This window comes from Acanthopagrus latus, chromosome 15, assembly GCF_904848185.1.
Source record: "Acanthopagrus latus isolate v.2019 chromosome 15, fAcaLat1.1, whole genome shotgun sequence".
NCBI classification, from domain to species: Eukaryota; Metazoa; Chordata; class Actinopteri; order Spariformes; family Sparidae; genus Acanthopagrus; species Acanthopagrus latus.
In genome coordinates this window covers 6,410,066-6,425,901 of record NC_051053.1, presented here as the reverse complement: position 1 = coordinate 6,425,901, position 15,836 = coordinate 6,410,066, and the positions used below count along the sequence as shown (strand labels likewise).

Here is a 15,836-nt window from a genome sequence, read left to right as displayed (position 1 = left end):
TGATATTAGTAGAGATATCCAATGTGATCTCAGACTTCTGGACCCCACTTGAACCTCCTTGCTCTCATGGGGATTTACACTGGTACATGTTTGGAAGGAAAAGCAACTTTTTAACTGTTAACTTCATGTAAACATATTGGATACTGTTCAACTTTGTTTTGAAATATGTTTTTAATGTTATATTAGGTTTTATAGTCAATATTATTTTTTCAAAAGATGCTGCCATCCTAAAGTAGAGAGAGTGATTTATACCAATGATGCAACCACATATTTGATAGATTTTTAAGCCTGTGATAAGTACAGATATAGGGAATGTTTGTTTTTGTATCTTTCTTGGATTTTTTCTTTTCACAATTTAAGACTCAACTGAGGAGAGTGCAGTCTCCAAGTATTTGTGGCCCCGCCCATCGTAGCGCCTATTGGTTTGTTCGTCTGTCAATCAACTGAAGTGACAAAGGTGTTGTTGATCCGTCGCTGACAGTTATGATGTCGCCAACAAGGCGACTCCGGCGACTGACAGCGGCCAGTAGTCCAGTTTGTTGCGTTTGTAGTTTTTAGTGTTAAAAGTGATGAAAGGCTGCTTAGTTTTAAAGACAGCGGCGCGGTCTACCAGACGGGACAGGACTGGAGCCAGTGGATGTAGCCTAGCATCCTGCTAGCCCTGCGAAGAAAGGTGGCCATTGTTTGAGTTGTTGGCTAACATGGCAACGAATGCTAATGTTAGCAGCGTCGGCTAGACGGGCTTCACTGCCGTGTTACTGCAGAACATACCGGTAAGCATGTTTTAACGGTAACATACCAGCATTAACCAGCGTTTTACGTTTGCTTGTGTGACCGTTCTCAGCTAACGTTAGCCGTTGGAATTGTATTGAGACGAGTCCCAACTCCATTCATCTCCGTTGTCAGGCAGCTAGCTAACCCACTTCATTTGTTTTTGCCGACCTGGCCTGTGGCTTCTATTGTGGTGGCGCGGTCAACGACAGTTTCATATTCAGGTGAAATACCGCTTAAGGCAATCTGCACGGCGTTGTGTCGCATGTAACTTGGTTTTCAGAATATACGTTAATGGCTTGTTTTGACAATCTTTTAAGTCCCTGAATGGGTACACCACAGGCCTCGTCTACTGAAGAGCCAACAATAAGGGAGACAATTCACATCCTCAGTGTTTCAATCGTATTTGTGGGCATTTGAGGTTTCTGGAGCTCCTGTCAGGCCTCAGTAAAGTGGAAGATCTCATTTTAAATGGTCGCTGTGCTATTTGTGCCCTGGACTGCAGCTTCCTGAGAGTTGTATTCCAGAACACACACAAGACAGTATATAATATCCATTTATTATTATCACCAGTCCCAATAGACAAAATGTATTATTTCTAGTAAGTAAAAAAAAAAAAGTCCTGGGCTTCATGACTTAAAGCATGACTGTTCTAGCCTGCCTCTGACGCAGGTTAGATGTTAGAAGACGGTGGCGAGTCAAGTGACACAAGAAGTGATCTGGCAAAAGCTGTGGTCAGTCAGAGGACACCTCATACTGCTGATGAGCTTACGTACGCACCTGATCTTCTTGAGTTTTGGCCAGGGCTTTAAATGGTGTACTGAATGATTTATGAGAGGACTGCACGTGTCTGCTGCCAATGCATGTATCACTGGCCCTTATTCTTTTATTTTAATGCTGACACAAACTTTATAGGCTAAGTGTCTTCGTTTTCATGACTGATTAAAACAAGTGACCCTGAAAGGACAACAACACCATACTGTTTTACCTCTTAGAATAGCCTGTTTCTTCTCTAATGGCAAAAAAGATGCTTCTGAGTTTGTATTATTGCCTTGATTAGTATTGTAGAATTTTAAATTTCTTCTGCCAAAGTACATAATGCCCCTGTAATCGTGATGGAAAAAAATCAGCCTTCTTAGGTGGCTGGTATCTATGAGTGAGCACAATTTTATTGCTCATTCTAGTTCTGGTTAGCTTAAATTATGTTTAAACAGTTATGGATGACTTAAAATTTTGAGTAATACAGGGCACCCATATTTGATATTGGATAAATATCTATTGAATTGAAGGGGGCTGCTTGGATTTGACAGAAGTATGCTCTCTACCGAGTGCCTTTTTTTTATGAATATCTCGAATATAAATAATGAAAATAATAATTTAATATATCCCTTCAAGCTAAAACATGGATTGATTGATTGATTCATTCATTCATTCATTCATTCATTCATTTCTTAATTTTTACATTCATGTTGAATTGAAAATGGCTTGCTATCAGTACTAATTTTTTGAACATATGTGGATGCTGCAACTTGTTGAGGAAAGACGACTGCATAAAAATTTTTGAACTGTGGGAAAAGCAATCAGTATATTTAAGATACCGGATTGCATCTGCAGGTAATAGTTAAACTTATCAAGCCTTCTAAAAAGTTCTGATAACCATGTGGTGCTTTTGTTTCTGCTCACAGCTCTGGTCACCCTGCATGATGTGTGAAGGTCCTGAAGCCAGTGGTGAGCAGTGCCTGTCCCTCTCTCCTTCATCTTGGGCCAGCCCCCTCATTTAACCATCCCCCCTGAAGTCTCTCTCCCCACCTGCCAAGATGACCGACAGGAAGGAGCCACCCTTCTTTAACGATGACAGCGTGGGAGCTTTTCACTACAAGCTCCCTTTCTACGACACTATGGAGCTCTTCATAGAGACCCTGACAGGGACCTGCTTTGAGCTACGTGTGTTGCCCTTTGAGGCTGTCATTTCAGTCAAGGCAAAGATCCAGAGGCTGGAAGGTAGGAAGCTGATTTAAATGTACCTTTCAAGTTTTAGTCTGCTGTTGTCCATATTTTATAAGTCAGGATATGGTACTGATAGATCCAGAAATCTGTATCAATTATTCGAGAGACGGAGAAGGGAACTGTTACAGGAATACTGTTATTGATTTTGGCTATTTTGTATGGCCTTTTTGTGCTGTTAGTGTGAAAATCATAGACCCTTTGTTACCGGGTGAAAAAAATAGATTGAAAAAAAACTAGAATAGGCAGAAAACTCCTGGTTACAGTCAAGTTTAGAGTGAACGCTTACACCTATTGTGACCATACACCTTGATCAGTGTTGAGCAGGACTATAATGGTATTTAAAATTTTAACAATTTTCTGTTGCTTAAAAATCAGTATATTTAACCTGTTGTTATAACCCTTGCCCTAAACTTTGGTGTATAAGCACTAATGGCCATACTTTGTGCTACAGCAGTGGGTGTTTTTTAAATGTCACTTTTGGCCATTGCATGCATCAATATTGTTGCTCTCTTCATTTGTACACCAAAAAAAACTAGTCATCCTAAATAACATTTTCAAACCATCTTATCAGTGATGCGTGTAGGCAGTTTGGATTCAACATGGGAAATTGTAAAAAAGGTCAGAATGTCTGTTGATTCTATAAAATGCAGCTGCCTTTATATAGTTTAATTACCACAACTCACCTGTTGGCACCAGATGCATTGCTACGGTGTTGTTCAGGATTAAGCTATGGGGGTTATGTTACATTTGAATGAAGTATGTTTTTATTCAAACTTGGCTGTCCCCGTAGCTTGTTTTGTAGATCAAGATGACCTTAAACATCTACATTCTTTGCTGCTGTTTTCAGTTCTGGTCAGAAAGGCCTCTCTGTGTGAGGAGGTGTGTCAGCAAAGCCTGTGTGTTGTGATGGAGCATGCCACCCTGCAATGAAAGGACCACTGCTCACTCACTAACGCTGGCTCACCTCCAGCACCGGGTGACTAAGTTCACTCATTGTGGGCTGGGAGTGCTTCCTGACTGTGGATACACTCCATCTCAAACCAAGTAGCTCTAGAGAGGTTTTGTATTCATCAGGCTGTTGTCCCTCTGCTGGAGTCTTACATTTGTGGTCTCATTTAAAATGATAATTAATTCAATACAGACATACTGTCATCCATTCAGCTGCTTTTTAAGAAAAAATAAAAACTGTTTTAGGTGTTTGATGAGCTGGATTTATAGTGAGGTGTACTGTAGCACATCTGTTGTTTTCCCCTACCATTATAATGCTTAAGTATAACACCAAAGCCGTTTTGGACTACTCCTAAGTCGAATAAATTTAAAATTGTGTGTCAGGTAGTTTTGATGCTATCCATTTAAGTGATTTTTCAGTGATCTAATGGTTGTAGTTTTCCTCAGTGGACTTTCCAGAAAGTTTGTCGTAAAGCCTTTTCAGTATTGTTTATCATCTGCTCTAAATGTCCAACTTTTTGAACAGAAATATGGTAATAATAATTGCCCAAAATTATGGGAAATTTATTTTCATTTTCTTTTTTTACAGCAAACTACCTGGACCTTGCATCTTAGTCTTCTTCAAACATAAGAAACACACTGCCATCGAATAAATGTCAATGTTTTTAGTTGTCAATGTATGTGTTCTGTAATTAGCCCATTTTCAGCAGTTACATACTTCAGTCTTTAGGGGGCAGACATGAATCATCTTCTGTGGTTCCACGGTGCCTCTGTTGGTAGTGTTCTCACCTCGTCTGCCTGTCAGATTCGTGAACTTTGTCTTTGAAATATGAACAGGGCCTTGTCAACTTTGGTCGTTTTCTCTCCTGTCTTCTGTCTGCCTGTCTGTAAAGGTATCCCTGTTGCCCAGCAACACCTTATCTGGAACAATCTGGAGCTGGATGATGAACATTGTCTGCATGACTATGGGTAAGTCTGTTCCTCCCGACCCTTTCTGTGCTTCAGAGCATTGTCACTGAGGCAAATTCACTGAGACAACAAAGGCTTGTGAGAGCAATTACCAGCAATATGTTTGAAAACAAGCTGTGTACATCTAGAATCATTTGCATGTGCACTTTAAAAGCCTCTCAGCTGCAGTGGTGACTCAGTCTAAATTCAATTCCACATCTTGTAAATGTGCCAGAGATGTGGAGCCAGGATGTGACAAGTGACATACTGGTCATATTTAGAGAGGTGGCCCCTCCACTCTTGTCATTTTATGAGATGCCGACCTCACCCTCCAGTGCTCTGCTGGCTGCAGATGGTGGTTATTGTTATGAATGTTTGTGACTTGATTTTCCACATGAACAGCCTCTGGTGAGATCTTGCTCAGCCTGCCTATCACACTGCAGCAAGCTTTTGAAGTTCTAGATGCAGAGGCGTAGGCAATGAGACATATGCTCATATGAAACAAATGTTCCAGTGGAATTCCCAGTCATGCACTTAAGTTCATCTGGAAATCATCTTGACCCTTGAAGTGTTATTTACTTTAGATCAGAGCCTTTCTGCTCTTTTGCCTCACAAGTAAAGCATTTTCCCCCAAATGTAAATATGTTGCCTACTGCTATATCCCTCTGTCACATTAGAATTACATGCACTGGGGAATGGGTTGCATTAATGTTTACTTATGCTGCTTCTGTTTGTGTTCGTAGCATTGCTGAGGGCTGCACTTTGAAACTAGTCTTGGCTATGAGGGGAGGACCTATTAACACCAGGAGAGGTAAGGAAGAAATCAGAGAACTATACACTCACATGGTAGACATCTGGAGTTATAGATCAGCTGTGCAGTGCTCACTGAAAACATGCTGCTCCAAAGGAGCCCATGGGTTGTTCTGTGGTATTGCTGCTTGCAGCTTTTTAGAAAAGCTCAATCAAACAAAATTACACCTGACACTAGGCTTCCATTGGTACTTAGCAATACATCTGCAGTAACATTATTGCAAAATGTGGCAGTGCTTGAGTATGTGCATTATTTGGGTACCGATGTTCACTGTAGGTGATATCATAAATGTTTGATATTTATGATTTTATATCTGGATCGTTGCACAGGTTATCTTCAAGCCAACAATAGTCACTGAGAGAGGCATCCCAGAGCAGTAGATAGTGTTGCCAAGCAGTCGTAACCAATTTAATGTTAGTTAAATGAAAATCTCACCTCAAATTAACTCTGAGGACTAAAAAACCTTTCAGAAAAACAAATTGCATCATGCTAATATCTGTTTTGTTTATGTCTGCTCCCCCATTAGAACAGGGGATTTTTTGAGGATTTTGAAATTGTTATAGAGTTAGCCCAGTGTTAGTCTGCGGAAATAAAGCCTGAGCACTGTAGTTATGTCCCTGCTGCTGTACAGAGCAGTGTACATCAATGCGTTGTTATTTATATGCATTATTATATATATATATACACCTGTCCAAATTGCACTTGCTCCTTACTTCGTAGGATCCTCAGCAACACACCTGTCAGATTAGATCAAATTGGAAAAACTGTTCTTCAGATACAATGTTTAACCACAGAATGCCCTCTATTCTTTTGTCAGTAACCATGGAGGATCCTGTCAAAGAGGTGGCTGACCTGATGGAGAGCACAAAGGAGGAGGGTTGGGAGAAAAGCCTGTCCAATAAGCAGGTCACATTTGTGGTCTATCGTGAGGGAGACCAGCTAAACTTCTTCCGAGTAGTTGACAGGGGAGATGGCACCCTGACCCCCCTGTCTGAATCAATGAGGTTCAGGACATTTTCATATTGTTTGTGTTTTGTTTTTTTGTTTTTTTAACAGAAATGATCATATTTTTATATTTGTGTCCATCCAAATATCGAGATTATGCATCTAAAAAGAGCTGAGCCAGGGCTTTGCTTGTATTGGTCATCATTAAACCTTCAGTTTATATATGGCCATAAACTATTGCATCATTCTGTATATTGAGATTCGTGCAAACAAAAGTAAACGAGGCACAAATTAGGAGCAAACATTAATTAAGTGTAATTGTACAGCCGGTGCAGAGTTGAGTTCTTGGCATTTATTATTCAGTGGTAGTTGAAGGACTTTGCACCTGAGTGCATGCTCATTGTACTGACAAATGTTGCAATGAGCAGGGCCACTGAGGAGACTGCTGTTTTTGTTACACCACTAATAGGAAGAATGTTTTTGTACTCATATTTTCCAGCGGTGGCTCAGTGTACAATGTGTGTGCAGAGGAGGAGGAGGATGGAGAGGGTTGTGCAGCTGCACAGCAGAGCCTTGAGAACTCCATCACCATGAACAAAATGAAGCTTCTGAAAGCCAAAATGGAGGACATGAACCTCAACAAGAAGGTTGGAAGATGCTTAAATCATGAAAAACCTATCAAGATTTTACTGCCTAATGGAGTGCAAATGTGGCCTGCACAACATTTTTGACATGTAGATATGCTATTAGAAACAGGCATTGTGGCCTTCTTGATGTTTATTTCACGCAGCCTATTTTAGTATTTTTATTTTTCATCAATAAAATGGTGAAACCAAATGATCTATGATACTTGCTTGCTATAATCAAACTAAAAATGTTAACCAGCTACCATTTGCATACTGCAGATGTACTGCACCACATACTAATTTGCATGTGTTTATAATAGAAAACAGCCTTTCATAACATTAAACTGAACTGGTTTGATCATGTTTTCTATGTTCATAATTAATGTATCCAAGCAGCTTGAATCAAGGGATGAGATAACCACTATAATTTTATAATTTTGCAGAATGGAAAAATGTTGAATATGTGCAGTACTTATGATGGGCTGCTGTGGTATAATCTCTCTGTCTCTGTCCGTGTCTCTTTCCTCCAGCCGAAGAAGTCGGCAAAGATAAAACCCCGACCTCCCGTCAGCCCACATCCCTTCAGTGGCTCTGTAGGACCTTCCAGCATGCGACACCATCATCGCCTTTTTCGTTCATTCTCCCAGATCAACCAGCCACGGCAGTCAAACTCACAACTACCTCCAATCCCGGACCATAAATCCTTAGATCCTTCCTTGCCCTCTGCCGCTGCAGCTCCTGCCCACTTATCCGTCCCTCAACGACCACCTCCCTCTTTCTACTCGCCTTCTTGTTACATGCTTCAGGAGCAGGAAGCTTGGGAGACATGCCCATTTTCGAAGATCCGCCCCCCTCCCAAAGTATCCCGGTTGGACATTGGCAGCAACAGGTTGATGAGGGACTGCGTGTACCCGCAGCTCCCTCCACTGTGTATCAGGGGGCCACCTGAAACCGCCTTTGACACAGCCGAGTCTGCAGCAGAGGCAGTCAGGCTGGGTTTGTTAGAGGAAGCTGCTGGACTGGTGGTGCCGGCACAACCTGGAACTCCAATTGGGGAACTGTCAGACCCTCTGAGTCTGGATGTGTCCACCCAGCCAGAGGGAGGTCATCGGCCCCTAGAGGTTGGGGCGCAGCACCAGCTGCCACTCTCCCCTTCCCCACTCAGCACCTGGACTCTAGGGACAAGTGATGCTCTGACCAGCAGGGCTGATAGGACACAGCTTGGGACGGCATTTCATATCAGCCCTCCTTCTCCTTTACCTGCCTCCGCCTCGCAATCCACTTCTACGAGACTGCTGCCTCAGCCTTTTGATTCCACTCTGTCCTTTTTACAGCCCAACCTTCAAGCACAATGCTCTGCACAAGTGAAGCCAGGAGACACACCCCCTCAGCCTGCCTCATCTCATCCCCCACGCCTTCTGGGTGTTAAAGTAGAGTCACCTGGCAAGAGGCCAGAGGTTATTTCCAAGAGGGAAGCAAGAGGCATCACTAAGATGGCCAACCAAGCCTGTAAAGAGCCAGTAGGGTCCCTGACCAACACTGAACTCTTGGCTTCTCTTTCTACAAGGGCTCCAGACAGCAGCAACAGCAGGAACAGTCTTGGAGAAAGTTTGGGACTTGCACTGGCTTTGCCTCCTGCCACTGCCTCAGGACAGGGCAGCCTTGGCTCCAGGCTGCCATCCATCGCAACTGACAGGCTCCTTCAGGATGATCTCATGAGACAAATGTCACCGTTGCACCGAGCAGCAGCCTCTTTCATGGTGAGCACAGATCGGTGTCAGTGTTTGCTGCTATGAGTGGTTTTGTGAGAATGGTTTAATGCTCAATGTTGTTACTTTTGAAGAATTTCTGCAAGTTTCCAAACACTGGGTTCTGTGAATTGCTCTTCCTTACATGTGAATGATATTAACAGAATTAATATTAATCTGCAATCGTTGCAGATGCTTAAAAGTAAAGTAGAGGTGGTGATTGGAGTTTCTTGTCAATAATTGTAACGGCTATAGCCTCACATGACAGATCTCAATCATATTCATTCAAAATACTGCAAACATTATATTGTCAAGTATTTTTGATGTCATGCTGTGACAAATTTCTCAAAGAACCAATATTTAAAAAGCACACAATGTAATAATGAAACAATGATATACCCACACATTGCTTATCTGTTGAAACACTTAATTTTATTTATCAGGCATTGAGCCATATCAAAATAAATCTTTGTAGCATACACATCTCTCATAAGTAAAAAAAAAAAAAAAACTGATGATGAGATGTAAATATTAGTGATGATTGATAAGTCAAAACAATTCCCCTTCCCCTCTTCCAGGAACATCCACTTTCTCGATATCTTTTTGTTTCTCTCAAATGATGTTTGTTTGTCCTGCTTGAACAACTGTGTGTAAGTGAAATCATGAACTTCACATTTTTTAAATTTGGAGTTAATTCCTTGCAAAGATATTGTACATATCTTTTATCACCTTACCAGTAATATTTACTACTTTCAGCTCTCTCCCAGCACAGCATTTTCTATTATTTCGATTTTTCTCTAGAAAAAGCTCTACAATATGTTTCATTAATTTGCTCTTAAAAATATTTAATGTTGCTGTTCTTGTGTTGCTCATGTTGTTTCTCAGGCCACCAACACTCTTGCATCAGCTGGGGGAGTCATGGCTCCATTCGGGAGAATAGGTAAGGGAGCTGCACAAACTCCTTTTATGTTTTCATAAAGCCCAAGTATATTAAAGAAAATGCTGCATTTACAGCCACCTGTTGTATTTCAAAAAGCTGTTAGACTCAGCATCCTAGCACACAGTTCTGAACCAAGAGTTGGTTCTTGAAAGCTGCAGTCACATACTGACAGGATGTTGTTATGTGAAAGCTGTCTGTGCATGTTGTATGAGCGCTTCAACAAAGCCCCGCAAGGGCTTTAAATATTCATTATTGCAACAACTGCACAAGCAGCACACACAACAGAAGGCGCCAGGCCTACACACGAGCAAACTAACTTATTTATGTCAGACGCTGATATGCTTACACTGTTCACAGAGATTATGGATAGATGTGTATGAATCAATACGCTGAGTCAAGGTTCTCAATTTTCCTTTATTACTTGACATTTGATTATCAGTATCAGTGTTTCCCACAGGCTGAGAATTTATTGATGGTGGTTTAAGTGTCCACTGCAAATGGCAGTAAACCACTAAACTAAAGATCTTACCTGAAGTACTTGATATTTAGTCTGTTAGAGTTGCGAAAGGAATATGTAAATCTTACAGGGGGGAAAAATAAATAAATATAAATATGAGTTGGCTTCCAAAATAAATCTAATAGAGACACTAAGTATGCTAAATCTGGTCCATGAGTTATTCAAAATGATTAAATTGCTCCTCAAGCTTGTTTTGTTTTTTTTTTAATCCTGATTGAACTCCTGGGGTCTGCTTATTAAAAATAAAGTCTGAAATTTCTCATTTACATATTTTATTCATAATGCTTCAGAGACATCATGACAGTAATTACAGCTTTTGGGGTTACCTTTTGCAGCTTTAAACAAAACATTTGTGGCATTTTTTTTCTTATTCTTCCCTGTAGATGCCCTCAAGCGCTACACAAATATGAGAAAATTGGAAAGCTGTTTTTTCAGCAGGGTTAGGATTAGTGTGGATTCTCAGAAGGTCACTTAAGAAGTGTCAGAGTTAAATCCAATCTGTTACTATTTCTTTTATTTTTCATTATTATCTGTGATATTGCTCTTTTTTAAATTTTTTCCCAACGATCCGACTAATGACATCGGCATACTTTCCTCAGTCCTTCCCTCAGTGTTCAGTCTGTAACTGCTCTGCAAAATCTACATCTAAACCACCCACAACATATGTTGGTAATGCTTAATTAAAGTCTTTAGTTTCCTTATAATTTGCCTCGAAGGAAAGAGAATAATAGTGCAATGTAGTACTAATTACAGGGGAAAAGACACACTGCTCAGTTGGATAAAATTTTGAATGATAGATTAATAATGGCTTTAAATGTTCCCCTTTCAAAATAAGTACCTCAGAGTTCTTTCAAGGAAACTATTATCAGGAAATTATTAGTAAAGTACAGACCTGTAAATAGACCATAATTGAAGTGGTTAGTAAAGCAGATTTATTGTTCTCAGAAACCGGTTGTGCTTCAGCTTTCACAAAAATCTCATTGTGCCCCATTAAAATATTGGAACCTTATCTGCTCTTCATCAGTGACTGCACTGTACAGCACTAACAAAACACAGTCAGCAGTTCAAATGAAGATATCAACACTGACAGAGCATGTGAAACAAGCTGAGATACTTTGTCACAAAGAAGGTCTCTGCAGTGCTGCTGTGTGCAGTCAACTTGCATATCAGATCATCTGTATTAAATGAGTAGGATTAGCATTTGGATCAAAGAAGACTTAATTGGGACAGCCCTTAATTAATATGAAATTCAAGTCTGGTGAATTACACAAGAGGATATGGAAAATGTTCATGGGTCTGAATATCTTTGAACGCACCCTACACTGTAGGAGATTTAAGTGTGCATGAAAAATAAAATCCAATCCCACGCCCAGCAGCTTGACAGAGAGCTTCCTGTACCTTCATCACAGAGCTGTCAGTTTTATCTGTATGTTTCTGTACCCTCATGGCTCACAAACCAAGCTGAGCTGCATGCTCCCACAGACACGATTATCACGGGTACAAGCCGACATAAACCTGTGTTCCCTGACTGGGGAAATGAACTGGTTATTTTCTGACATATTTTCCTAAAATAATGGCAGGTTAATGATTCATGTGCGGAAGCCTGAAAAATTTCCTGAAACCACTCTTTCAAATGGAAATGTACATAATTGAGGACTGTCTGCAATGTTTCAGGAGAAACTGTGTCTATAATTATTTTAAAACATACACCAAGCTTAAAATGAATTGTAAGGACCAACAAATAAACCCCAGATCAAACATCATATGACCGTATGAACAGTATGTTTTTAAAGGATTCTTTTCTGGCAGTTTTTTTCCTGTGGGTAATCAGGTGACGGACATTAAGCAGACAGAACTCCGACATGAAAACACTCTCGTGCTAAATGAAACAGCAATAAAATGGAAATGTAGACAAAACAAAGTGAAATGGTGAAGAATGACAGTTTTTCAGAAATGTTTGGTGACATTTAAAAGCATATTGCAGTTCTGGCCACACTCCAGTATGTGATTTCACAGCAGGTGTTTTGCCTTTTGACAGCTGGTGAAAATGGCTGCTTTGACATCACTGCTGGGGTTTGGTCAGTGCGTACAACATGCCCACTGAGTAGAGAGAACTGCTATTTTTCTCCCTTGCGGGGTTCTCTGTTAACCTTTTATGGCTTTATGATTGCTGTGTTGATCTAGCTTGAGTACATTTGAGGCATGTGAAACATTTAATAAGAACAAATCGAAGAAAATGGCTTTTAAAGAAAGTAGAAAAAGAATATAGATATTAGAAGATAGAAGGTTCCTAAAATCTCCAGTAATGTTGTGTGCAAACACCAGGAACACTCATGGTATCCTTTACAAGAGTTGGGCTCAATCTGATGTCACTTATCCATGTACCAGAGCCAAAATATTGTAGCAGGAAGTGATTAAAGATAAAATATGCTACGTTTCTGCTTTGAGCTTTCTAGAAATGACTAGAACTTTATTTATTTTGTTGTGTTATGTTCTTAAACGGGAAAGCAAGTGAAGTGAAGATGAAGATTAAAGATGAAGACCGCAACAACGTGATTCCACACTTTAGTCTTTTGTTTTGATTGACATCAAATTAGTTATCTTAGTCAGATCAGAACTAGAAGCAGTGGAGTGACATAATTGATCAGTATATAGATAAATCCCTGGCACTGGTACAAACCTTCTCACCACACACTTGGTCACTCCACACTGAGGGCTGTAAACTAAATAAAAAATGTCTCCTCAAATCTCAGGCACTCCAACATACCACCTACCTCCAGTCAAGGCTCCCACTGGCACCAAGAAGAAGAGCTCAAAGCACTGCTTCCTCTGTGGCAAGAAGACTGGCCTGGCCTCCAGCTACGAGTGCAGGTACCAGTTCCTCTAGCATTTCTGACTTGGCTTACTGATTGAAATCAGATCTCCCCGTATGTCATTCTTGTTCTTGACACATCCTTTTTTAGTAGAAAGTGGTCTTTCCCTCTTTCAGCATTTTGTCTCTCGTCCGTCTCTCCAGTGGAAACACATCTCTGTTCCCTGCTTGTTCTGCCACAAGTTATTAACATTATCAAAGTTTCTCCCTATGACATCAACCTGGATCACTTCCCTCCCCTGGGCTTTGTCCAGGGCGAACACACTGAATCTGATGCAACAGTATGCAACTCTAATCTCTTAACACCAGCCATTTGAAATGGAGCCCCCGACTGTGTTCTAAAGACCACTGATAGCAGTTTTGTCAAATGGCAAACTTCTGTGATTAAATGAGTAAAGTCATTTTCTCGCTATTACTGCTTAGAAGTTAAATAGACATCTGAAATAGTGTTGCTCTTTTTTTACTAAAAGACTAATGGGAATAGAAAGATAAAAGCACATAATGGAGGCTTTCACTCTTAAGTATATGTTGCTATGGGGGAGTTAAAATCAGAAGGGAGTAATGTGACTCACCATCAGCAGAGCAACCTGATGACTGAGCAGATGATGTTTGCTGATAGGAAAACAGTGGTTTTAGTTGCTGACTTGAGGTTTCATGTAGAACATATTATAAATAAAGTATTGCCTTTTGTAAATGTTTTTGCAAACAATACCTAGCAGTCCAGGAACCATTTAAAAGAGGTGCTCGACCAACTCTACACTTGCATAATCTAGTGTGATGTATGTGTTTTACGAACTGCAATTCCTTTTGCCTGCTTTGCAGCTTGTCTAACTGGCTTTCCTAAAAAGCTCTTCATGTAAGCAGTGTATGCACATATTAGTGGTCAGTTACCCTTCTCTCTGATTTGTGATTTCAATCACTTATCCAGCCATGAGATGAGAGCTTTACTGCTCACTTTGATAAGATGGAATACTTCAGTCACTTCTAGTTTTGGCAGCTCTTCCAGCATCAAGTATGAAAAAGAGCCACAGTGACCTCATGTTAGTGTGTAGCTACCTAGCATTGCTCACAGTATCTGTCTGTCACAAGGATATTGCATGCAGATACATATCAAAATATATATACATATGAAATAATCACATAATATACAAGTGTATAGATACATTTGTCGATACAGTTGATTGAGTCAACTGTAGATCCATAGTCCCTGTAGTCCATAGTGATGACATACAGCACCCAAGGTCTCTCCTCTTGCCTTAGAACAACCTCCCTATAAGAATACTCAGACATTAAAGACCACATTCAGACCTGTTGGAGCAAGTGTACCCAGATGTCTTACGCATACATAATACAAAAAATCTGTTCACTTGACTGTTTCAGGTGTGGTCACAACTTCTGCGCCACACACCGCTACGCAGAGACTCATGACTGCACCTACGACTACAAGAGTGCCGGACGGCGATTTCTACAGGAGACCAACCCTCTTATCAGTGCCCCCAAGCTGCCTAAGATCTAGACCTGACAACCTTCACATCTCACAAGGGACGACCGGAAGAACTGCAGGTTAAGGAGGAAGGAGCAGAGAATCTACAGAGTTCATTCTAGTATAAAGAAGGAACTTATTCACCACTGTGTGCTTTTTTTTTATCAGCCAAGTTTGCTTAAAATTTTAAATGGAGTACTCTGTAAAGCCAAGTTTGAACAAACGAGAGAATACTGAAATGGCACAGAAACTACTTACCACCTCTCGACAATGTGAAGATGTTTATCCTTTTTATCTGTTACCTTTTTTCGTTTTCCATTACTCAAAAACAAAAGAATGGAAAAAAAAAACCTGTGCATGTATGTAGGTAGTTTTTGCTAAATATATCTGCTGCACGTTCAGACATATCTATTTTTAGTTTTGTCAGCCTTTTTTTTTATATATAAATAGGACCGCTGATGACTTCTCATCCGACAAGTCTTTGACAGATGCACTTTAGAACTATCATATTTATACATTTGACTCTCCTTATTGTTGCGGGGAAGGATACTTAAATGTCCGTGTTTGTCTTTTGAAGTGTTTATGTTGTCATCATCCAGATTTTTTTATATTCTGCACCTCTAAGCGTCTCTCTTACATGGGCACATACATACCGACATCACTAATGAAATATTTCTTAAAAGAGAACAGTACACCCACGTATCAATGAAATACCTAATATTTATTAATGAATATTTAAATTCAAGGTTGGTTTTGAAATAGCGAGTATGCAATGTGTGTAGGTGTGAATGTCAGTTGTAATCTGTAATCCTATTAAGTAAAGTGTATTAGGATTGGGGCAGTGGTTATGGTATTTATGATGTGATTGTGATTAAGGTGGTTGCCATAAAAAAAAAAAAAATCTTTTGTAAGTCTTTTTTTATCACTCAGCTGTTGCAAAAACTTTAAATGCTGTCATAGTATCTACAGGGGTTTGATCTAATAAAGTTTCTTTCCGTACATACTGTAGATGATTGGTGTAAGCGTTTGTTTTTCAAATCGGTTCACACCTTTGACAGATAGCCCTGCTCTCTCGTTTCCCTACAGTCGTCAAGTCTCGCTGTTGCGGTTCCTCATTATTTGCACATTGAATATTTGACCTATCGTGCCGCTCGCCCTTAATAGTTTTCACATTGCTGTCAAGTAGGTGCGTGACTGTGTCTGCTTCGTATCACTGACTC

At 40.2% G+C, this 15,836-nt stretch overlaps 1 protein-coding gene across 2 annotated transcripts; it reads left to right on the top strand.

Moving 5' to 3' along the window:
• Positions 1-432: 432 nt before the first annotated feature.
• On the top strand, positions 433-15,624 carry zfand4 (zinc finger, AN1-type domain 4). Of its 2 annotated transcripts, none has more exons than XM_037124237.1 (10): positions 433-773; positions 2,457-2,772; positions 4,620-4,695; positions 5,418-5,485; positions 6,303-6,489; positions 6,930-7,077; positions 7,587-8,816; positions 9,690-9,744; positions 13,015-13,132; positions 14,514-15,624. In XM_037124237.1, exons 2-10 carry the CDS (start codon positions 2,589-2,591, stop codon positions 14,647-14,649), a joined length of 2,202 nt encoding a protein of 733 aa, XP_036980132.1. In that variant the 5' UTR covers positions 433-773; positions 2,457-2,588; the 3' UTR covers positions 14,650-15,624. The 2 variants fall into 2 exon arrangements, with proteins under 2 accessions (XP_036980132.1, XP_036980133.1); XM_037124238.1 differs by lacking the exon at positions 433-773 and adding an exon at positions 847-995.
• Positions 15,625-15,836: the final 212 nt, after the last annotated feature.